Source organism: Macaca mulatta, chromosome 10 (assembly GCF_049350105.2).
Source record: "Macaca mulatta isolate MMU2019108-1 chromosome 10, T2T-MMU8v2.0, whole genome shotgun sequence".
Taxonomy (NCBI): domain Eukaryota; kingdom Metazoa; phylum Chordata; class Mammalia; order Primates; family Cercopithecidae; genus Macaca; species Macaca mulatta.
The window spans coordinates 85549402-85573558 of record NC_133415.1 but is presented as its reverse complement, the minus strand read 5'-3'; the positions used below and the strand labels follow the sequence as shown (position 1 = coordinate 85573558).

General features: G+C 47.2%; 1 protein-coding gene across 12 annotated transcripts in view; it reads left to right on the top strand.

Moving 5' to 3' along the window:
• The first annotated feature begins 14616 nt into the window (after positions 1-14616).
• Positions 14617-24157, top strand: part of COMMD7 (COMM domain containing 7) — a 37849-nt gene continuing 28308 nt past the window's right edge. For 11 of the 12 annotated variants that reach the window (XM_015149222.3, XM_077951451.1, XM_077951447.1 and 8 more), the window contains exon 1: positions 14617-14752. In XM_015149222.3, coding sequence (XP_015004708.1) covers positions 14669-14752 — 84 coding nt within the window. In that variant the 5' untranslated portion in view covers positions 14617-14668. Of the gene's footprint in view, positions 14790-24157 lie in introns of all 12 variants that reach the window. The other variant, XM_028828315.2, reaches the window with a different exon arrangement.

The following is a 24157-nucleotide window of genomic DNA, read 5'->3' as shown; positions in this document are numbered from 1 at the left end:
TCCTAGACACTCTTTTTTTTTTTTTTTTTTGAGACGGAGTCTCACGCTGTTGCCCAGGCTGGAGTGCAGTGGCGCGATCTCGGCTCACTGCAAGCTCCGCCTCCCGGGTTCCCGCCATTCTCCTGCCTCAGCCTCCTGAGTAGCTGGGACTACAGGCGCCCGCCACCGCGCCCGGCTAATTTTTTGTATTTTTAGTAGAGACGGGGTTTCACTGTGGTCTCGATCTCCTGACCTTGTGATCCGCCCGCCTCGGCCTCCCAAAGTGCTGGGATTACAGGCTTGAGCCACCGCGCCCGGCCTCATCCTAGACACTCTTATGCTAATAAATCAACACACTGATGGGCTGACACCCATGTTATAGTTAACTTACATTTCTGTTAAATTATACTATCACCTTTCAGTTCTTAGAGCAGCTACAGGTTTTTAATAACAAATATAGAGTGCTTAGCACAGTGCCTGCTGCATAATAGACACTTACTGTATGGTAGAAATTTTTGTGAGCATGCGTTATTACCTATTTATGCCACAATTTCTTCATCTTTATTTTTATTTTATTTTATTTTATTTTTTTGAGAAGAAGTATCACTCTGTTGCCCAGGCTGGAATGTAGTGGTGCGATCTTGGCTCACTGCAACCTCTGCCTCCCAGGTTCAAGCGATTCTTCCTCCTCAGCCTCCCATGTAGCTAGAATTGCAGGCGCCAGCCACCATACCGGACTAATTTTCGTCTTTTTAGTGGAGACGGGGTTTCACCATGTTGGCCAGGCTGGTCTCGAACTCCTGACCCTAAATGATCCTCCCGCCTCAGACTACCTCAGCACATCTTTAAATGGAGATAATTTTACCTACTTCCTAGGATTGTCCTGAGAATTATGAGTTAATACATGTAAGGCATTTTGAACAGTGCCTACCACATGGGAAATACCATAAAAATGCTTGTTAAATAATATATATAATAATAATAATAATTATTATTTTTTTTTGAGATGGAGTTTTGCTCTTGTTGCCCAGGCTGGAGTGCAATGGTGCAATCTCAGTTCGCTGCAACCTCCGCCTCCCGGGTTCAAGCGATTCTCCTGCCTCAGCCTCTTGAGCAGCTGGGATTACCGGCATGTGCCACCATGCCTGGCTAATTTTACATTATTATTATTTTTTTTTTTAGTAGAGGTGGGATTTCTCCATGTTGGCCAGGCTAGTCTCAGACTCCCGATTTCAGGTGATCTGCCTGCTTCGGCCTCCCAAAGTGTTGGGATTATAAGCGTGGGCCACCGCACCCGGCCTATATTATTATTATTAATGAGTATATGCTGCACTGCTTTCCTGGCTGCCTCAGCTCTTGGCAGGTGCAGGGATAAATGTTCTCCTTCCATCCTCAGTGTCTGCCAAATAGTCCTGTCTGTCCCTGGGTCTCCCAGCCTCTCAGGCAAGCCCAGTCCACCTCTAGTGTCTAGTATCTACTGCCCCTCCTTACAGTCAAGGAAAATGAGGTTCAGAAAAGTGAAGTGGTTTGCCTGAGGGCTACAGCTGGCAGAGCTAGGACTAGATCCTCCACTCCACCCCCATCTCCCTGTGACCCCCACTCTGTGTGTGCTATGCTAAGGAGTTCGAGCCTCAAGCATCTCCCTTGTCTAATTGGAATAATAATAATAATAATAGCCATGCCTACTTCCCAGAATGACTGTGGGGATTCGCACAGCCCATGTATGTGAAAGAACCCCATTGTAAGGTATTCAGTCCTAATGGTAGTGCCATTAGAGGCCACGTTCATTTGCAAAGTGGGTTCCTCACCTTTCATTTTCAACAGGAACAGCCAGACTCCTTTTCTCCTTTTTTTAAACCCCAGAATGGGTCATTGAAATATTTTCCTTAAATGTACCTGGCTAGACAAGTACACAGAGCCTGGCCAGGTCATATTCATTATTTATTAGTATTATTATTATTGAGAGTGTTGCTCTGTCACCCAGGCTGGCCTGCAGTGGCGCAATCTCAGCTCACTGCAACTCCGCCTCCCAGGTTCAAGCGATTCTCCTGCCTCAGCCTCCCAAGTAGCTAGGACTACAGGCACCTGCCACCATTCCCGGCTAATTTTTGTATTTTTCAGTAGAGACGAGATTTCCCCATGTGGGCCCTGGCTGGATCCACGCACCTCGGCCTCCCAAAGTGCTGGGATTAGAGGCGTGAGCCACCGCACCCAGCCATTCATTAGTTATTATTAAATAAGCAATTTCATAATAGCTACTGAGAGCCTACCATGTGCTCAGGCACTTGAGCTAAACATTTTATGTGTATTACACTTTGACTCTCACAGCACCCTTATGAAGTAAGAAGGAGTCTAATCTCCATTTCACACACGGGAAAAACAAGGCCCAAAGGGGATTGGGATGGAGGGAGGTCATCCATCTCTCTCTATCCCCTGCAGAACCAGCACGGAATTTCCTTCCCTGTTTCTGTCATTGGTGGAGGAGGGGTGTGCATATTTCTTTAATTTTTTTTGAGATGGAGTTACGCTTTTGTTGCCCAGACTGGAGTGCAATGGCATGATCTCAGCTCACCTCAACCTCCACCTCCCAGGTTCAAGTGATTCTCCTGCCTCAGTCTCCCAAGTAGCTGGGATTACAGGCATGCACCACCAAGCCCGGCTAATTTTGAATTTTTAGCAGAGACAGCATTTCTCTATGTTGGTCTGGCTGGTCTCAAACTCCCGACCTCAGGTGATCCGCCCGCCTTGGCCTCCCAAAGTGTTGGGATTATAGGCGTGAGCCACCGCACCTGGCCAGGCTGTGCACATTTATTGAATTATTGAATTCACTGAGCTCTGTGCCAGGCACTGTGGTAAGGAATAAAGCTGAGAAGAAAAACACAAAGTCCTTTTACTGCCCTCTCAGAGCTTACAACTAGGTAGGGGAAACAGACATTCATCAAATTTATCTCACAAATAGTTGTAAGATTACAGTTGTACTTTTTTTTCTGAGACAGAATCTCATTCTGTCCCCTAGGCTGGAGTGCAGTGGTTTGGTCTTGGCTCACCGTAACCTCTGCCTCCCGGGTTCAAGTGATTCTCCTGCCTCAGCCTCCCGAGTAGCTGGGATTGCAGACATGTCACCACTCCTGGCTAATTTTCTATTTTTAGTAGAGATGGGGTTTCTCCATGTTGATCAGGCTGGGCCAAACTCCTGACCTTGTGATCCTCCCGCCTCGGCCTCCCAAAGTGCTGGGATTACAGGCGTGAGCCACCACGCCCGGCCTACAATGGTATTAAATGCTATGATGAGAACAGGGTATTATAAAATGAAAATTAATTAGGTCATGGGGCCTGAGAAAACTTTACTGAAGAAGTAAGTCACGTTTTGGGAGGCTGAGGCGGCAGATCACTTGAGGTCAGGAGTTCAAGACAAGCCTAGCCAACATGGTGAAACCCTGTCTCTACAAAAATACAAAAATTAGCTGGGCATGACAGTGGGTGCCTGTAATCCTAGTTACTTGGGAGGCTGAAGTGGGAGAATTGCTTGAACTTGGGAAGCAGAGGTTGCAGTGAGCCAAGATTGTGCCACTGCACTCCAGCCTGGGCGACAGCAAAATGCCATCTCAAAAAAAAAAAAAAAATTAGCAGGACATGGTGGCATGCTCCTGTAATCCCTGCTGAGGCAGGAGAATCACTTGAACCTGGGAGGCAGAGTTTGCAGTGAGCCAAGATCCTGCCACTGCACTCCAGCCTGGGTGACAGAGTGAGACAGTCTCAACAAAAAAAAAAAAAAAAAAAAGAAAGAAAAGAAAAAGAAAAGAAGTAATGCTCATGCAGAGATATGACGGGATGCAGTGGTTAAGTAAGCAGCAGGCTAAGGGGTGAGGGAAATGTGTTCTGGGATTTGGGAACAGCACTTGCTCTGGTCCTGAGGCACAAGGAGCATGGCTTGGACAAGGAATGGAGGGGAGGCCCATGTGACTAGAGCACACCGCTGGAGAGGAAGGCAGACTCTGGTGAAGAAGACAGGAATCAGAGCATCCACACCTTCAGCAATTGGAGCCTTTGCAGGGTTTTCAGTGACATGATCAGGTCAGAGTAAAATGATCAGGTCAGAGCCACCATGCCTGGCACAGTGGTAGTTAATAGAAGACCAGATGCCAGGCATGGTGGCTCAGGCCTGTAATCCTAGAACTCTGGGAAGCCGAGCGGGAATATAGTTTTTTTTTTTTTTTTTTTTTTTTTTTTTTTTTTTTTTTTTTTTTTTTTTTTTTTTTTTGAGACGGAGTCTCGCTCTGTAGCCCAGGCTGGAGTGCAGTGGCCGGATCTCAGCTCACTGCAAGCTCCGCCTCCCGGGTTCCCGCCATTCTCCTGCCTCAGCCTCCCGAGTAGCTGGGACTACAGGCGCCCGCCACCTCGCCCGGCTAGTTTTTTGTATTTCTTAATAGAGACGGGGTTTCACCGTGTTAGCCAGGATGGTTTCGATCTCCTGACCTCGTGATCCGCCCGTCTCGGCCTCCCAAAGTGCTGGGATTACAGGCTTGAGCCACCGCGCCCGGCGGGAATATAGTTTGAGCCCAGGAGTTCAAGAACAGCCTGAGCAACATAGTGAGACCTCATCAGAAAAAAAGAAGAAGAAGAAGAAAACAGGAAATCCCTCCTTCATTCTGCAACAGTCTCTATGTCTGTGGATACTGTTTTATCCCCGTTTCTCCAGACAAGACATCAAATGAATGAAAGCTTGTTAGTTATCATAGTAGTAGCTATTATTATTGGATGCTGCACAGTGGCCCTCGTGAGAAGAGGATTCACTGCAAATCAAAGTCTGTGATTTGTCTTTGTGGCTTTTGACGTGGGGTCCAGAACTGAATCCACTGATTTCTTTTTCCATCCTGGCCCTTGAAAGAGATGCCATGCCTCACTCTGTTGAACATCACCTGTTTTTGCCCCTTGGAGAATACCCCATAGCCCGCTCCGAATTTGATGTTGTTCATGAAATGAAGTAACATTGACTTTATTTTGTTGTTGTTGTGTGTATTTTATTTATTTATTTATTTATTTTTGAGACGAAGTCTCACTGTATAGCCCAGGCTGGAGTGCAGTGGCGCGATCTCGGCTCACTGCAACCTCCACCTCCTGGATTCAAGCGATTCTCCTGCCTCAGCCTCCTGAGTAGCTGGGATCACAGGTGCCCACCACCACACCTCGCTAATTTTTGTATTTTTTAGTAGAGACGGGGTTTCACCATGTTGACCAGGCTGGTCTTGAACTCCTGACCTCAGGTGATCTGCCTGCCTCAGCCTCCCAAAGTGCTGGGAATATAGGCATGAGCCACCGCGCTTGGTCACATTGACTTTAATTCATTCACACTTTGAGCTTCCTGAGAGCAGGGACCACATCTACCCCCACATTAGATAATAAGTAAATGTTTGTTTCCCTGAAACCCTGACTCATCATTATCTCACCCCTCACCCTCAGACAAAACAGCAAGTTTTCCTGGACCTGGGTTCCTTTATTTTTGGAAGCTCAGGCTTGACTTCTGAGGAGGATAAGATGGTTAAGGTGAAAAGATCAGCGGCCTAGGTTCTGTTCTCATTCTCCTATTAACCTGCTGTGTGACCTCAGACAGGTGTCTTCCCTTCTCTGGGCATCTGCTTCCTTCACTGTCAAATGGGGCAGATAGTATAGCATGGAATGAAGCCCAAAACCTTAGTGTCATTCTTGACTCATCTCTCTGCTTCCTGGATTCTACTTCCTGGATTTGCTCTGGGTCCAGACTCAGCCTGCTCTATCGTTTTGAGATAAACATAGAGGGGATGGGTTCTTCTTGTCCAAACCTGTTCTTATCTCCTCTGGTCAGGGCCCTCAGCCTCCAAGCTTCACGAAGTCCATATACACAGCATGCTGATAACCCTGGCTGCAGGCCAGGAAATGATTACCGAGTTATGCTGACCTGCAGAGTAGAGGGAGAAGGTAGGGGTGACATGCCCAAGACCCCAGGGCTTCCCCCTCAATCACTCCTTTCCTAAGGCTGGACAGAGGCTAACTACTCAGTCGGCTTACCTTCCCTCCACCAGATGGGTTTATCTGCATTACACTTGTTGACAGCCCCCTACTCTCCTTCCTAGCATTTTTCTCCTTTGCAATGTCTTTCAGTGACTCTTCATATAAGGTAAGCCTCCCTCATTAGATTCTGAGCAACGTAAATGCAGACCAGTCATCTATCTTATTCACTGCTGTGTCCCTGACACCAAACACAGGGCCTGGCACATAGTAGATGCTCAAAAAATACCTACTACTGGAATGAAAGAAGAGACTCCTCCATCTTTCAGATGATGAAAATAGTCCAGAAAAGAAAGTTCTAGAGGTCATTCCCCCAAGATTACACCCCAGATTGTGTTCTCAGCACCCAGCAGTGATATGCATTGCTGGCCTAAAGCAGGGCAGGCCAGGCATTCACTTTATAATGGTTCTGCAGAGAAAAACAAAGCGGGACAATAGAGATCCAGGCCTCATTTTCTCAGGCAAAGTGATTCCTACCATGAATTTGAAATGAGGGGTGAGATTCCCAAAAGGTAGAGACATTATCACCCACACCCTCAAAGTAGGAACTGCCAAAGAGCTCTTTAAAAAGCAAATTTCTGGAGGGGCAGCTTAAATGTCCACTGGAGCTTAGGCCAGAGGGTCTTAAAAAGGCTTAAACTCTACCCCAGAAATCCTGCTATTGGAAGGAAGATTTTTGAACTGGTAAACAAGTTCATCACCATGTCCTAGACAGAAATTGGAGAACTGGAACTGTCCTGTAAGTCCAACAAGAGAAATTGATCTACATTAATTTACCTGTGTAAGGATGAAAAACTAGAAGTGAAATTAACTCATCTCCCTCTGGTTTCCAGCATGCTCAGAGCCAATTTAGAAATTAATCAGTAATCTCTACATTACCACATGCGTTGGCTCATTTTTTCCCTGAACCATTTTATCCACTTTTACCTTGAGTACTTTGAACATGTATTTAAGAACAAAGACATTTTCTCATAACCAAATTACATTTATCAAGTTCAGGAAATTGAACATTGATACAATATTATTATCTAATCTACAGTGGGTGTTCGGACTTCAATTGTCACAATAATGTATTTTTTTTTAAATTGTGGCTTTAATAAAATTTACCATTTTAACTATTTCTTCTTATTTCTTTGAGGACAAGGTCTCACTATGTTGCCCAGGCCTAGAACTCCTAGACTCAAGGGATCCTCCTGCTTCAGCCTATCAGATAGCTGGGACTGCAGGCAAGAGCCACCATGCCTACCTCCCATCTTAACTATTTCTAAGTGCAGAGTTCAGTAGTGTTAAGTAGGTTTATTTTGTGCCAATGATGTCTTTTGTAGCAATTGTTGACCTCCATCCAGAATTACACATTGCATTGTTATCTTGTCTTTTTTAGTTTATTTTAATCTAGGGCAATTCTCCAGCCTTCCTTTGTCAATGACTTTCATGACATGGATGTCAAGAGTCTAGGTCAACTGTATTTTTACATTTTTGTTATGTGTGGTTTTTTTTTTTTTTTTTTTGAGACGGAATTTCACTCTTGTTGCCCAGGCTGGAGTGCAATGGCGTGATCTCAGCTCACTGCCACCTCTGCCTCCCGGGTTCAAGAGATTCTCCTTCCTTAGCCTCCCGAGTAGGTGGGATTACAGACGCCCGCCACCACGACAGGATAATATTTGTACTTTTAGTACAGATGGGGTTTCACTGTGTTGGCCAGGCTGGTCTTTAACTCCTGACCTCAGAAGATCTGCCAACCTCAGCCTCCCAAAGTGCTGAGATTACAAGCGTGTACCACTGTGCCCGGCCCAATTTTTCTCTCTCTTTTTTTTAACCTCAAAATGTTCCTAGTATTTTCTTCTAGTTTTTGGTAGAAAGAGGATCTAGAGCTTGTCCTTTCTGTTAAAATTGTCCCTTGGGCAACATGGGCGATCCTTGCTGCCATGGAAATGTTCTGCATCTTGACTGTATCAACGACAATATCCTGGTGATGACACTGTGGGATCTGTGCATCGAGGGAAACCGGGTAAAGGCTACAAGGAATGTCTCTGTATTATTTCTTAAAACTGTATGTGAATCTACGATGATCTCAAAATTAAAAGTTTAATTTTTAAAAAAATGCCCTTTCGCATTTCAGAGTGCGAAGGGTTAGACCTTTTTCCTAGGGAAAACCTGGCCCCTTGGTGAAACTCCCAGCAGGAATCCTCCCCGCCTGAGAAACTACTTCTTAATGAACTTCTTTCACTTGCAGGGGCGGGGGAGGGGAAAGGGAGTGAGTACTTCGTCGCCCTCCACAGGGACATTTTAAAGTGAATGAAGGGAGCAGGGTCCCTCATTAACGCTGAAATGGGGGCAGGTGGTTCTCTAGAAGAGAGGCCTGGCTCTGGCCTGCATTTCCTGCTACAAAGTTATCGCATTAAAGGTAATCACTGCTCCTTCCTTCCTCTAAGATTGGATTGTGAAGGAGAACATTGGAAAGACTTTTTTATCTATTGCCTTTGTTAGCTACAAAGTTCTTAATGAGAAAGAAAAGTCAGAAAAATCTAAATAGGCAACCACAAGGATTAGTTACGGGCATTTTATTCTTGCTCTGTAGAATATTATGCAGCATTTTTGGATGATGTTTAGGTAGCATTTTATCATTGAAGGCAAAAATGAGATTTGAGATCTGGAGGCTACTTTTAGAGGACTTGGATGTCTCCTCCTTGGGATGTAGGGGATATGGGTTGGAAGATGGGCAGGGCCCGGACCCGGAGCCTCATCAGGGAACTTCACCAGGTGCCTATTCAGGCAGAAATGCTAATTTCTGGGTGTTTTCAGAGAGATGGTTCATGGTTAATGGTTTTGTTTCTGCTTACCTTGAAAAGTCATCCATCCTTGTTATATTAAAAAAAAATTGATACATAATATTTGTACATAGTTATGGGGTACACAGGATATTTTGTTACTTTCATAGAACGTGTAATAATCAAGTCAGGAAATTTAGGGTATCCATCACCTGAAGTATTTATCTTTTCTTTTCTTCCTCTTTTGTTTTTTTTACTGAGACAGAGTCTCACTCTGTCACCCAGGCTGGAGTGCAGTGGCGCAATCTCAGCTGACAGGAACCCCTGCCTCCTGGGTTCAAGCAATTCTCCTGCCTCAGCCTCCTGAGTAGCTAGGATTACAGGTGCCCGCCAGCACGCCTGGCTAATTTTTGTATTTTTAGTAAAGACGGTTTTTCACCATGTTGACCAGGCTGGTCTTGAACTCCTGACCTCAGGTGGCCTCCCAAAGTGCTGGGATTACAGGCATGAGCCACCGCACCCGGCCTTTTTTTTTTTTTCCTTGAGATGAAGTCTTGCTCTGTCACCCAGGCTGGAGTGCAACGGCGCGATCTTGGCTCACTGTAACACCCTTCTCCTGGGTTCAAGCTATTCTCCTGCCTCAACCTCCTGAGTAGCTGGGATTACAGGTGCCTGCCACCATGCCTGGCTTATTTTTGTATTTTTAGTTGAGATGGGGTTTCACCATTTTGGCCAGGCTGGTCTCGAACTCCTGACCTCAGGTGATCCACTCGCCTAGGCCTCCCAAAGTTCTAGGATTACAGGTGTGAGCCACCGCCCCTGGCCCTTGTTCATTCTCTCTTTTTTTTTTTTTTTTTTTTTTTTGAGATAGAGTTTTGCTCATGTTGCCCAGGCTGGAGTGCAATGGCACGATCTCAGATCACCGCAACCTCTGGCTCCCGGGTTCAAGCAACTCTCCTACCTCAGTCTCCCGAGTAACTGGGATTACAGGCATGCACCACCAGGCCTGGCTAATTTTTTGTGTTTTTAATGTAGACAGTGTTTTTCCATATAGGTCAGGCTGGTCTAGAACTTCTGACCTCAGGTGATCTGCCCGCCTTGGCCTCCCAAAGTGCTGGGATTATAAGCGTGAACCACCATGCCCAGCCTATTCATTCTTTATAACTACTTTTTGTGGTATCCGTTAGACCTCCTCACCTCCACTCCATCCCCATGATATTTAGAGCCCAGAAAGACTGAACATAGTATCCCTTGCCTTCCTAGAAATTTTTCCTAAAGAAATAATCAGATGTAGAAAAGGATTGTGTACAGGAATGTTTACTGTCATATTCTTTTTATAAGATTGAAAACCTGAAATATTAATAACACCAAGCAGTTACTGAGCTGTTACCATGGTCCAGTTGCTGTGCTAAATGCTTTCTAAGCATTGTCTTGTTTCATCTTTTCGAGAAGGTTATATTATCATCTCCATTTTATAAATAAATAAAGAAATAGAAGCACTGAAAGGTTAATCATTTGCCTGAGACAAAATAATTAGTAAGTAGAGGAGACAGATGTGTAAATGACAGCAATAACACATTATGGTAAACATTAAAATAGAAATAATGGTTCATTCCTGGTTTTCAGCACACACAAAAAAGGAAAAATAATATGAGCAACAATCAGTAGACAATGCAAAGTACTATTATCATTATACACAGTGTGTATTCAAGTGCTTAAAATAAAGCACTGCACAAAGTGAGCACTTAAAATGGTTGTTATTATTTGCACCTCCAACTTTTTTTTTTTTTTTCCCAGACGGAGTCTCCCTCTGTCGCCCAGGCTGGAGTGCAGTGGCTCGATCTCAGCTCACTTCAAGCTCCGCCTCCCGGGTTCAGGCCATTCTCCTGCCTCAGCCTCCCGATTAGCTGGGACTACAGGGGCCTGTCACCACGCCTGGCTAAATTTTTGTATTTTTTTTTTTTATTAGAGATGGAGTTTCACTGTGTTAACCAGGATGGTCTCAATCCCCTGACCTTGTGATCCGCCCACCTCGACCTCCCAATGTACTGCGATTACAGGTATGAGCCACCGTGCCCAGCCTATTTGCACTTCAAACTTTAATGTGCCCACATATAACTTAGGAATCTTGTTAAAATTCAGATCCTGAATCAGTAGGTCTAGTAGACCTGAGATTCGGTATTTTATTTTATTTATTTATTTATTTATTTATTTTGAGACCAAGCCTCACTGTCACCCAGGCTTGTGTGCACTGGAGTGATCTCAGTTCACTGCAACCTCCGCCTCCCAAGTTCAAGTGATTCTCCTGCCTCAGCCTCTGGAATAGCTGGGATTACAGGCATGTACCACTGCCAGGCTAATTTTTTCATTTTTAGTAGAGACAGGATTTCTCCACGTTGGCCAGGTTGGTCTTGAACTCCCGACCTCAGGTGATCTGCCTGCCTTAGCCTCCCAAAGTGCTGGAATGAGATTCAGCATTTCTTTTTTCTTTTCTTTCTTTCTTTTTTTTTTTTGAGATATAGTCTCACTCTGTCACCAGGCTGGAGTGCAGTAGCCCGATCTTGGCTCACTGCAACTTCCCCCTCCCGGGTTCAAGCTATTCTCCTGCCTCAGCCTCCCTAGTAGCTGGGACTACAGGTACCCGCTACCACTCCCAGCTAATTTTTGTATTTTTAGTAGAGACGGGGTTTCACCATGTTGGCCAGGATGGTCTCAATCTCTTGACCTCATGATCCGCCAGCCTCAAGCCTTCCAAAGTGCTGGGATTACAGCACTTTTGTTTTTTTTACTGAGACGGAGTCTCACTCGGGCTGGGTGCGGTGGCTCTCTCTAAGGTGAGAGCCACCGCAACCAGCCTGAGTTTCAGCATTTCTAACAAGCTTCCAGGTAAAGCCTGCACTGCTGGTCCAAGGACCACACGTGGAGTACAAGGGATTATTAAATAACTTGGTGAAATGGGAGAGTCCTGTGTATGTAAAACGAAAACAAATCACACGCCAGGCGTGGTGGCTCACGCCTGTAATCCCAGCACTTTGGGAGGCTGAGGCGGGCAGATCACGAGGTCAGGAGATCGAGACCATCCTGGCTAACATGGTGAAACCCATCTCTACTAAAAATACAAAAAATTAGCCGGGCGTAGCGGTGGGCGCCTGTAGTCCCAGCTACTCGGGAGGCTGAGGCAGGAGAATGGCGTGAACTGACAGGCGGAGCTTGCAGTGAGCTGAGATCGCTCCACTGCAGTCCAGCCTGGGCGACTGAGCGAGACTCCATCTCGGAAAAAAAAAAAAGAGAGTCTCACTCTGTTGCTCAGGCTGGAGTGCAGTGGTGCAATTTTGGCTCACTGCAATCTCTGCCTACTGGGTTCAATAGATTTTCCTGCCTCAGCCTCCAGAGTAGCTCGGATTACAGGCATGAACCACCATGCCTGGCTAATTTTTCTATTTTCAGTAGAACCCGGGTTTCACTATGTTGGCCAGGCTTGTCTTGAACTCCTGACCTCAGGTGATCCACCCACCTCAGCCTCCCAAAGTGCTAGGATTACAGGCGTGAGCCACTGCACCCAGCCCAGATCTTCTTTTTTAACAAGGTTAAAAATGTTTAAAAATAAAAATTCCAGGCCAGGTGCAGTGGTTCATGCCTGTAATGCCAACACTCTGGGAGGCTGACACAGGTGGATCACTTGAGGTCAGGAGTTTGAGACCAGCCTGGCCAACGTGGTGAAAACCCATCTTTAGTAAAAAGACAAAAGTTGAGCCAGGTGCAGTGGCTCACGTCTGTAATCCTAGCACTTTGGGAGGCTGAGGCGGGCAGATCAGCTGAGGTGGGGAGTTCGAGACCAGCCTGACCAATATGGAGAAACCCCGTCTTTCCTAAAAATACAAAATTAGCTGGGCGTGGTGGCGCATGCCTATAACCCCAGCTACTCGGGAGGCTGAGGCAGGAGAATCACTTGAACCCGGGAGGCAGAAGTTGCAGTGAGCCGAGATCACGCCATTGCACTCCAGCCTGGGCAAAAAGTGTGAAACTCTGTCTCAAAAAAAAAAAAAAAAAAAAAAAAGACAAAAGTTAGCTGGGGGTGGTGGTAGCCACCTGTATTCCCAGCTATTCGGGAGACTGAGGCAGGAGAATCACTAGAACCCGGGAAGCAGAAGTTGCAGTGAGCTGAGATTGTGCCACTGCATTCCAGCCTGGGTGATAGAGCCAGAATCTATCTAAAAAAAAAAATATATATATATATATTCTTGCACAGTGAGTAGGGCCTCTGAGTTCACTCCCTGTCTGTTTGTAACCCAAAGGTTTATTATCTTCCAGGTACTCCAAACTCTGACTGTGTCCTGTACACATTCTTAAAGCTCCTTCTACTTTTTGGCATCCCTTAATGCTTTCACACACATGGGCGTCTGCCTCCCTGGGTCAATTCTGACTTCTCAGAGGCCAGGCACTGCATCTGGTTCATCTGGTTGTGTCACTGTGGGATCCCAACCGCCTATCACATCATGGTATCTGCCTCACAGCCGACTTTTTTTTGCGGGGTCGGGTAGTGGGGAGATGTGGTCTTGCTCTGTCGCCCAGGCTGGAGTGCAGTGGCACCATCTGGGCTCACTGCAGCCTCAATCTCAAGATCTCAAGTGATCCTCTTGCCTCAGCCTCCGAATAGCTGGGACCACAGCCATGTGCCACTCAATATTTGTTGAATGATATAATGACTGAAGGGGATGGGCTTGGCCTTTGGGTAGAACACATTTTGTTTATACTTTTACAGAAGGGATTTTCAGGAAAGGGTAGAGGAGAGGAGGAGGGCTGGTGAGGAGGGCCAGCCAAACCTCCCACATTTCCCTGCTCCAGGTTTCTCCGCATTACCTCCTTACCCTCAAGGCTGGACTTACCGGCTAGGTGAAGCCTGTAGGCTTGGCGTTCAGTTCCTAGATTCTGGGTAGCATGTCTCTATTTTCTCATGTTTCCAATGGGGATCAGGCTAATATTCACCTGGGAACTGTGAGGAGCCCCTGGGAAGAGAGGGCAAGGGGGTTAAAGTGTTTGAGGGGCTGCAGTGATGATCATGGTCTCAATAACCTCCCCTCACCCACCTGACCACTACCCTCCTTGCCCTGCACAGTCAAAGCCCTCGCACTATTTTGAGTAAACTTTGGTGACTCCGTTTTTCCACTCCACAGGGTCTCAAAGTGTGGTCCCTGGGTGCTTGTTGGAAGTGCAAATTCTCAGGCTCCACCCTGGCCTTTCGAATCAGATCCTCTGGGGGCGGGGCCCGGCAATACCAGGTGATGCTAGGGGTGATGCTGATGCCCATCCAAGGTTGAGACCTACTGTTCTACTCTGATGTCAGCTCTCCGAGGGACACCGTGGCCTGCTTTGTTCCCTTCCCTGTCTCCAGTGTCTGGCATCGTGTAGGCGTGTCATAAATATCTGTGGAGTGCATAATAACAGTGATGATAATAGCAGCTGGTCATTGATTGAAGACCTCTTGTGCGACGGTCTCTGCGTTAAACATTTCTGGAGGCTTAACTCATTTAAGGAGCTACCCCAGCCATCATTTTCACAGATGGTGAAACTGAGGTCCAGGGAGGCCAAGCGCCGTACCCAAAGGTCACTCAGCGGGAGAGCTGGCAGGAAACCTCGCGTCTGCCCGCGCCGCCCCCGCCCTTCCCCAGAGCCCGGCGGCCGCGTGTGTCCGCGGCCCTGCGAGGGCGCCCCGGCTCCGGACTTCCCCCGGCGGCCGGGGGAGGAGCGCGCGGCGGCGGCCGTGGCGAAAGTGCGGTTGTGGATGCGCCGAGAGGCCGGCGGCGGCGGCGGCGGCGGCGGAGGAGGAAGCTGAGCAGGGCGGCGGCGGCGGAACCTGCGGGACTGGGGCGCGCGCCATGGGTCGCCTGCACTGCACTGAGGACCCAGTGCCCGAGGCCGTGGGCGGCGACATGCAGCAGCTGAACCAGTTGGGCGCGCAGGTGGGCTCAGCGGCCGGGCGTGGGGCACGCGGCCCAGGTGATTCCGGGAGCGGGGCCTGGGGGCAGGGGAAGTCCGGGGGTGCGCCGGAGTTGGGAGAGACTAGACACAGCGGCGTCTGGTGGGCGTTTGGGTTGTGTGAGGTGGGTTCGAGGCGAGGCTAAGGGGAGCTGGGGTCTGAGGAGAGTGTGGGGAGCCGAGGGATCTCCGGGGGCCTTAGGCCCAGCGGAGGGTTCCGAAAGTCCTTGTGGGGTCTCAGATATGGGACTACGGAACTTTTGCGGGGTCCTGGGGCCGAGGAGAGCTTTTGGGGTCCTAGAAGAGGGACGGAGGGAAGTCTAGATGAGGCTGAAGGAGTTTGGGGAACTGAAGAAACAGACTAAGGGCGTGAGGAGTAGTTTTGGGGAGCAGTGGGGTCCAAAGGGAGATAGATGTTTGGCAGGGAGTCCAAGGAAGCCTAGGGGGAGTGGGAGCGCCCGAGAATCCGAGGGGGCCCGGGGAAGCTCGGCCTGGGCTGCCGTCTTACATCTCAGTGTGACATGAGTGTCAGTAATAGCCAGGCCCCACTGGGGCTCTGTGGGCCTGAGGGGCTGGGTCTGGGTCTGGGGCAAGGCTGATGGCACCTTAACCACCCAGTTAAGGAGAGTCCCTGGGATTCACATGGAAAGAAACCCTATACACTGTGTACAGTGGGGGTCCCCATCCTTGATAGTAGGGGAGCTAGCAAAGGGCTAGCAAAGCCCTTTTCTCCGCATTCAGGCTGCAGGTCCCAACCAAGGCAGCCTCGGACGTCCTGCTTCTGTGCTGGTTGGCATGCCCTTTCATACCACCAAGGCTGCTGAAATACATAGGTGAAAATGACACTTCTCACCCCCACTGGGAAGATACATCTATTTCCCCACTAGGTTGTCACTTCCCAGGAGGTAGGGCCCCTCTCTTTCATCTCCATACCCCCCACAACTTCCCACACAGTCGTGCTGTTTGCGAGATAAAAACCAAATTTACAACTTATAATGACAGGAAGGTTCTAAGCTTGAGCTATGCAATAGAAAAAAATTGCAAGCCACATTTCTAACTTTGCATTTTGTAGTAGCCACATTTAAAAATTAAATAGAAATGGAAATTAATTTTTGTTTGTTTGTTTGAGACAGAGTCTCATTCTGTTGCCCAGGCTGGAGTGCAGTGGCATGATCTCGGCTCACTGCAACCTCTGCCTCCCAGGTTCAACAGTTACCTATCTCAGCCTCCGGAGTAACTGGGACTACAGACACACGCCACCACGCCCGGCTAATTTTTGTATTTTTAGTAGAGATGGGGTTTCACCATGTTGACCAGGCTGGTCTTGAACACCTGACCTCAGGTGATCTGCCCACCTCAGCCTCCCAAGGGTGTTGGGATTACAGGCGTGAGCCACCATGGCTGACCCTGATTTCATCCTGTGCAAGCATCCTAGAGTTTATTTACATAAACGTACTACACACTAGGATATATGATATAGCCCAATGCTCCTAGGCTACAAACCTATATAGCATGTAACTGCGAGCCGAGATTGCACCACTGCATTCCAGTCTGGGCAATGGAGCAAGACTCACTCTCAAAAAAAAAAAAAACTTTCTAGTTGGGTGTGGTGGCGAGCTACCACAGTAGTCCCAACTACTTGGGAAGCTGAGACAGGAGGATTACTTGAGCCCAGGATTTCAAGGCTGTAGTACACGATGATTCCACCTGTGACTAGCCTTTGCACTCCAGCCTGGGCAGCATAGTGAGACCCCATTTCTAAAAAAATTTTTTTTTCTTTTTTTGATAAGTTTACTTTAGCTTACTGTCACTTTTTTTTTTTTTTTTTTTTTTTTTTTTTTTTTTGTAGACTGAGTCTTCCTCTGTCACCCAGGCTGGAGTGCAGTGGCATGATCTTGGCTCACTGCAACCTTCACCTCCCGGGTGACTCAGACTCCCAAGTAGCTGGTACTAGAGGTGTGCACCACCTTGCCTGGCTAATTTTTGTAGTTTTAGTAGAGACAGGGTTTCACCACGTTGGCCAGGCTGGTCACAAACTCCTGATCTCAAGTGATCTGCCTGCCTCAACCTCCCAAAGTGCTGGGATTACAGGCGTGAGCCACTGCAACTGGCCAACTGTAACTTTTTTTTTTTTTTTTTTTTTTTTTGAGACGGAGTCTTGCTCTGTCGCCCAGGCTGGAGTGCAGTGGCGCAATCTCTGCTCACTGCAAGCTCTGCCTCCTGGGTTAACGCTATTCTCCTGCCTCAGCCTCCCGAGTAGCTGGGACTACAGGTGCCCGCCACCAGGACCAGATAATTTTTTGTATTTTTAGTAGAGACAGGGTTTCACTGTGTTAGCCAGGATGGTCTCAATCTCCTGACCTCGAGATCCACCCGCCTCGACCTCCCAAAGTTCTGGGATTACAGGCATAAGCTACCGCACCTGGCCCCAACTGTAACTTTTTACTTCATGAACAATTACTTTTTTTTTTTTTTTTTTTTTTTTTGAGGTAGGGTCTTGCTCTGTCACCCATGCTCACTGCAGCCTCGACCTCCTGGGCTCAAGCAATCTTCCCACCTCAGCCTCCCAAATTGCTGGGACTATAGGTACATGCCACCGCACCTGGCTAATTTTTGTATTTTTTGTAGAGACAGAGTTTTGCCATGTTGCCCAGGCTGGTTTTGTTAAACTTTTTGGAACTTTTGTAGTAACACATAGCTTTTTTTTTTTTTTGAGAGTTTCACCATGTTGGTCAGGATGGTCTTGAACTCCTAACCTTGAATGATCCACCAGCCTTGGCCCCCCAAAGTGCTGGGATTACAGGAGTGAGTCACTGGGCCTGGCCTGAAAATGTTTTTGTGTTTTTTTTTTTTTTTTTTTGAGACGGAGTCTTGCTCTGTCACCCAGGCTGGAGTGCAGTGGCCGGATCTCAGCTCACTGCAAGCTCCGCCTCCCGGGTTCACGCCATTCTCCTGCCTCAGCCTCCCGAGTAGCTGGGACTACAGGCGCCCGCCACCTCGCCCGGCTAGTTTTTTGTATTTTTTAGTAGAGATGGGGTTTCATCGTGTTAGGATGGTCTCGATCTCCTGACCTCGTGATCCGCCTGTCTCGGCCTCCCAAAGTGCTGGGATTACAGGCTTGAGCCACTGTGCCTGGCCTTAATACATAGCTTAAAACACAAACATGGCTGGACGCAGATTGCTGTGACAATCACTAGGTAACAGGGATCTTTCAGCTCCATTATAATGTTATGAGACCATCATTTTATATGTGGTTCATCGTTGATCAAAATGCCATGCTTTAATCCACAATATCAAAATATTTTTCAATATCTAACCCATATATAAATATCAATGACATATTTTACTTTTTGGTACGAAGTTTTCTAAATCTGGTGTTTTACACTTACAGCACACCTTAAAGTAGATTAGCCCTTTTCTTTTTAAAGACAGTCTCGCTTTGTCACCCAGCCTAGAGTGCAGGAGTGTGATCTCGGCTCACTGAAACCTCCGCCTACGGGGTTCAAGTGATTGTCATGCCTCAGCCACTCAAGGAGCTGAGATTACAGGCATGCACCACCATGCCCGGCTAATTTTTTCTTGTATTTTTAGTAGAGATGGTGTTTCACCATGTTGGTCAGGGTAGTCTCGAACTTCTGACCTCGAGTGATCCACCCGCCTTGGCCCCCCAAAGTGCTGGGATTACAGGAGTGAGCCACCACCCCTGGCCAGATTAGCCCTTTTTAAATGCTTATGTGGCAAGTGGCCACTGGACAATAGGGATCTAAGTGCTTTTATGTATGTTAACTCATTGAGTCCTTGCAATCACTCTTATAGGTAGTTGCTATTATTATTATTTTAAATTGAGACAAGGTCTCCCTATGTTGTCTAGGCTTGTCTTGAACTCATGGTCTCTGGTGATCCATCTTGGCCTCCCAAAGTGATGGAATTACAGGCATGAGCCACTGCACCCAGCCACTTATTATTATTCACATTTTACAGATGAAGAAACTGAATCACAGAGCAGTTACATGAACATAGCTATTACATGATATTAATATATTGAGCATGCATCATGTGTCCAGGCACCATTTTAAATGTTTTATACATAACAACAAAAAGGAAGGCACTATTATTATTCCCATTTTACAGTTAAGAAAGATGGTTCAGAGAAATAAATTGATCTGTTTAAAGTCATGTAGACAGGAGTTCAAGACTAGCCTAGGCAACATAGCAAGACTCCATCTCTACAATAAGATAAAAAATTAGCCAGGCATGGTGGCACACACCTGTACTCCCAGCTACTCCAGAGGCATAGGTGGGAGGATCACTTGAGTCAGAAATTGGAGGCTGCAGTTAGCTATGATTATGCCACTGCACTCCAGCCCAGAGAACAGACCAGACCATGTCTCAAATAAATAAATAAATAAAATCATGCAGAAAGCCAGGCAAGATGGCTCATGCCTATAATCTCAGCACTTTGGGAGGCAGAGGTGGGGGGATCACTTGAAGCCAGGAGTTCAAGACTAGCCTGGGCAACATAACAAGACCCCATTTCTACAAAAACATTTTTCTTTCTTTGAGACGACGTCTCACTATTGCCCAGGCTGTAGTGCAGTGGTGCAATCTCGGTTCACTGCAACCTCTGCCTCCCAGGTTCAAGTGATTCTCCTGCCTCAGCCTCCCACATAGCTGGGACTACAGGCATGCACCACCATGCCCGGCCCATTTTTCTATTTTTAGTAGAGATGGGGTTTCACCATGTTGCCTAGGCTGGTCTCGAACTCCTGACCTCGTAACCCGCCCACCTTGGCCTCCCAAAGTGCTGGGATTACAGGCGTGAGCCACTGTGCCTGGCCAGCGGTTTTGAAAATTAGCTGAGTGGTGGTGTGTGCCTGTAGTTCTAGCTACTTAAGTGATTAAGGCAGGAGAATCCTTTAAGCCCGAAAGTTTGAGGCTGCAGTGAGCTATGACCATGGCATTGCACTCCAGCCTGGGTGAGAAAATGAGACCCTGTCTCAAGAAAATAAATAAATACTGTCAGGCAGCCAGGAAGTGATGGAGCCAGGAATTTAGGATCACGTGTTTGGCTTCAAAGCCTGTGGAGGTAGCTTAGCTTTTCCTTGTTAATGTATCAGTATTCTCTGGAAGATATCCATTTGGAGAATAAAAAAAGATTCTGCTACTAACAAAGTTTTTTGTTTTTTTTTTTAAGATACTGGATTGTATGATCTGTAAAATTACCTCCAGCTTGGTATTCATAGAAAATACAACCACTTCCTTTGAGATCAGCACTTGACTCATTTTCTTTTTCTTTTTTTTTTTTTTTTAAGACAGGCTCTCACTCTGTCTCAAGGCTGGAGAGCAGTGGCACAATAATGGCTCACTGCAGTCTTGAACTCCTGGGCTCAAGCAGTCCTCCTGCCTCAGCCTGTTGAGTAGCTGGAACCACAGGCATGTGCCACCACACCAGGCTGATTTTTTATTTTTTTAATTTTTTATAGCAACGGGATCGCTGTATGTTGCCTAGGTTGATCTGGGCCTCCTGGCCTTAAGGGATCCTCCCACCTCATCCTCCCAAAGTGCTGGGGTTATAGGTGTGAGCTATAGTCAACACCCAGAGTTGACTTCTTTTCTTTTCTTTCTTTCTTTTTTTTAAATTTGAGACAGGGTCTCATTCTGTCACCCAGGCTGGAGTGCAGCCTCGACCTCCCAGGCTCAAGTGATCCTCCTACCTTGGCCTTTCTACTAGCTGGGACTATAGGCATGTGCCACCATGTCTGGCTAATTTTCTTTTTTTTTTTTTTTGAGACGGAATCTTGCTCTGTTGCCCAGGCTAGAGTGCAATGGCACAATCTCGGCTCACTGCAACCTCTTTCTCCCAGGTTCAAGCAGTTCTCCTGCCTCAGCCTCCTGAGTAGGAGATTACAGGCGCCTGCCCCCATGCCTGGCTAAATTTTTTTGTATTTTTAGTAGAGACAGGGTTTCACCGTGTTGGTCAGGCTGGTCTCAAACTCCTGACCTTAGGTAATCCACCTGTCTCAGCCTCCCAAAGTGCTGGGATTACAGGCATGAGCCATGGCGCCCAGCTCTGGCTAATTTTTGTATTTTTTGAAGAAATGGGATTTTGCCATGTTGCCCAGACTGGTCTAGAACTTCCAGGCTCAAGCGATATACCCACTTTGGCTTCCCAAAGTGCTGGGATTACAGGTGTGAGTCATCATCCCTAGGAATTGACTCATTTTCTAACCTTGAAACATACTCTAAACCTTTACCTTTACTGTTTTTGTTTTTGTTTTTGTTTTTGAGTCAGAGTCTCACTCTGTTGCCCATGCTGGAGTGTAGTGGCGCAACCTCAGCTCACTGCAACCTCCACCTCCCGGGTTCAAGCAATTCTCCTGCCTCAGCCTCCCGAGTAGCTGGGATTACAGGCATGTGCCACTATGCCTGGCTGATTTTCTTGTATTTTTAGTAGAGACAGAGTTTCACTATGTTAGCCAGGAGGTCTCGATCTCCTGACCTCATGATCTGCCCTCCTCAGCCTCCCAAAGTGGCTGGGATTACAGGCGTGAGCCACTGCGCCCTGCTACCTGTATTGTTAGTACAGAAACCTTTCTCCTGATAAGCTATTTACTTGAGTCATTTGGGCCATTTCTCTGTCTTTTGTTGGATAATCGGACTTCGCCAAGTACCCACTCTATTAGCTGAATTCGTTTTGAATTCTGAAGTGTAGGCCTCAAGGAGTAAAGGAATCGTTGTGTGAACCTCCTCATTACCATTTATTGCTCATTAAGTGGGTGTTTACCTGAATGCCTACCATAAACCAAATAGCCACTAAACCTGGTGGGACTTAGGAATATTTGATGGTCAAGGCCTTTTGTCCTGGGGAAGTTGTGATCTTCTACAACAGGTCATAAGATGAAGAAGCAGATAGTACCAAAATGCACATGATAGATGTGCCCTCTGATGCCCGTGGCCAGTCCTAGGTAATGTGGAGTCTGATAATAGGCAGGATTTTAAGTTAATCATTTTAGAATGAGAGTAAACTCAGAAAAGTATAAAAGAGAAGACAAGCAAGTGGCCCACAATCCTCTCACCAAGCTGGAAATGAAAGTAATAGACAGGAAATTCAAACAGTATACAAAGACATCAAAGTGAAATAAGCTGGATATGGTGCAGCATGTCTGTAATCCCAGAGCAACCCAGGAGGCTGAGGCAGGAGCCTAAGTTGGAAGCTGCAGTGAGCTATGATGATCACCCCACTGTACTCCAGCCTGAGTGAAAGAGTGAGACCCCCATCTCTTAAAAATCAAATGTTTATTTTTCTTATCTCTAGAAATCATTTTAATAGTTTCTTACCGCCGGGCGCAGTGGCTCACGCCTGTAATACAACCACTTTGGAAAGCCGAGGCAGGTGGATCACTTGAGGCCAGCAGTCTAAGACCAGCCTGGCCAAATGGTGAAACCCTGTCTCCACTAAAAATACAAAAATTAGCTGGGCATTGTGGTGCATGCTTATAATCCCAGCTACTCAGGAGGCTGAGGCAGGATAATCACTTGTACTCAGGAGGTAGAGGTTGCAGTGAGCCATGATCGCACCACTGCACTCCAGCCTGGGTGACACAGAGAGACTGTGTCTCAAAAAACAAACAAAAAATAGTTTCTTACTGATTTTTATAGAAAAAAGTCTTAATTTGCCAGCATATTTATGGGTATCCTTTAAATTTTTTTTTTTTTTTTTTGAGATAGCGTCTTGCTCTTTGCCCAGGCTAGAGTACAATGGCGCAATCTTGGCTCACTGCAACCTCTGCCTCCCAGGTTCAAGCAGTTCTCCTGCCTCAGCCTCCCAAGTAGCTGGGATTACAGGCACCTACCACCATGCCCAGCTAATTTTTTGTGTTTTTAGTAGAATGGGGTTTCACCATGTTTGCCAGGCTGGTCTTGAACTCCTGACCTCAGGTGATCCACCTTCCTCAGACTCCCAAAGTGCTAGGATTACAGGCGTAAGCCTCCATGCCTGGCCATGTTTTCTTATTTTTCTTTTTTTTTTTGAGATGGAGTCTCATTCTGTTGCCCAAACTGGACTGCAATGGCGCAATCTCGGCTCACTGCAAACTTTGCCTCCTGGGTTCAAGCGATTCTCCTGCCTCAGCCTCCCGAGTAGCTGGGACTACAGGTGCCTGCCACCACACCTGGCTAATTTTTGTATTTTTAGTAGACATGGGGTTTCACTATGTTGGCCAGGATGGTCTTGAACTCCTGACCTCAGGTGATCTGCCATCCTCGGCCTCCCAAAGTGCTGGGATTACAGGCATGAGCCACTGTGCCTGGTCTTATTTTTATTTTTTAGACATGAGGTCTCACTATGTTGTCTGTGGTGACCTTGAACATCTGGGCTCAAGTGGTCCTCCGACATCTGGCTTTGAATTTGTGTGTGTGTGTGTATATATATATATATATATAGAAAATGGATCTTGCTTGTTTGTTTGTTTGTTTGTTTTTTGGTTTGTTTTGAGACGGAGTCTCGCTCAGTCGCCCAGGCTGGAGTGGAGTGGCGTGGCATGATCTGGGCTCACTGCAACCTCCACCTCCCAGGTTCAAGCAATTCTCTGCCTCAGCCTCCCAAGTAACTGGGATTACAGGCACGTGCCACCATGCCGGGCTAATTTTTGTATTTTTAGCGAAGGCAGGTTTCAACATCTTGGCCAGGGTGGTCTTGAACGCCTGACCTTGTGATCCACCCAGCTCGGCCTCCCAAAGTGCTGGGATTACAAGCGTAAGCCACGGCGCTTGTTTTTTTTTTTTTTTGTGAGACGGAGTGTTGCTCTGTTGCCCAGGCTGGAGTGCAGTGGCCGGATCTCAGCTCACTGCAAGCTCCGCCTCCCGGGTTCCCGCCATTCTCCTGCCTCAGCCTCCCGAGTAGCTGGGACTACAGGCGCCTGCCACCTCCCCCGGCTAGTTTTTTGTATTTTTTAGTAGAGACAGGGTTTCACCGTGTTAGCCAGGATGGTCTCAATCTCCTGACCTCGTGATCCGCCCGTCTCGGCCCCCCAAAGTGCTGGGATTACAGGCTTGAGCCACTGCGCCCGGCCTTTTTTGTTTTGTTTTATTTATTTATTTATTTATTTTGAGAAGGAGTTTAACTCGTCACCCAGGCTGGAGTGCAATGGTGCAATCTCGGGTCACTGCAACCTCTGCCTCCCAGGTTCAAGCAATTCTCCTGCCTCAGCCTCCCGAGTAGCTGGGATTACAAACACACACCACCACGCCCGGCTAATTTTTTTTTTTTTTTTTTTGAGATGGAGTCTTGCCCTGTCGCCCAGGCTGGAGTGCAATGGTGCAGTCTCGACTCAATTCAACCTCCACCTCCCAGGTTCAAGCAATTCTCCTGCCTCAGCCTCCCAAGTGGC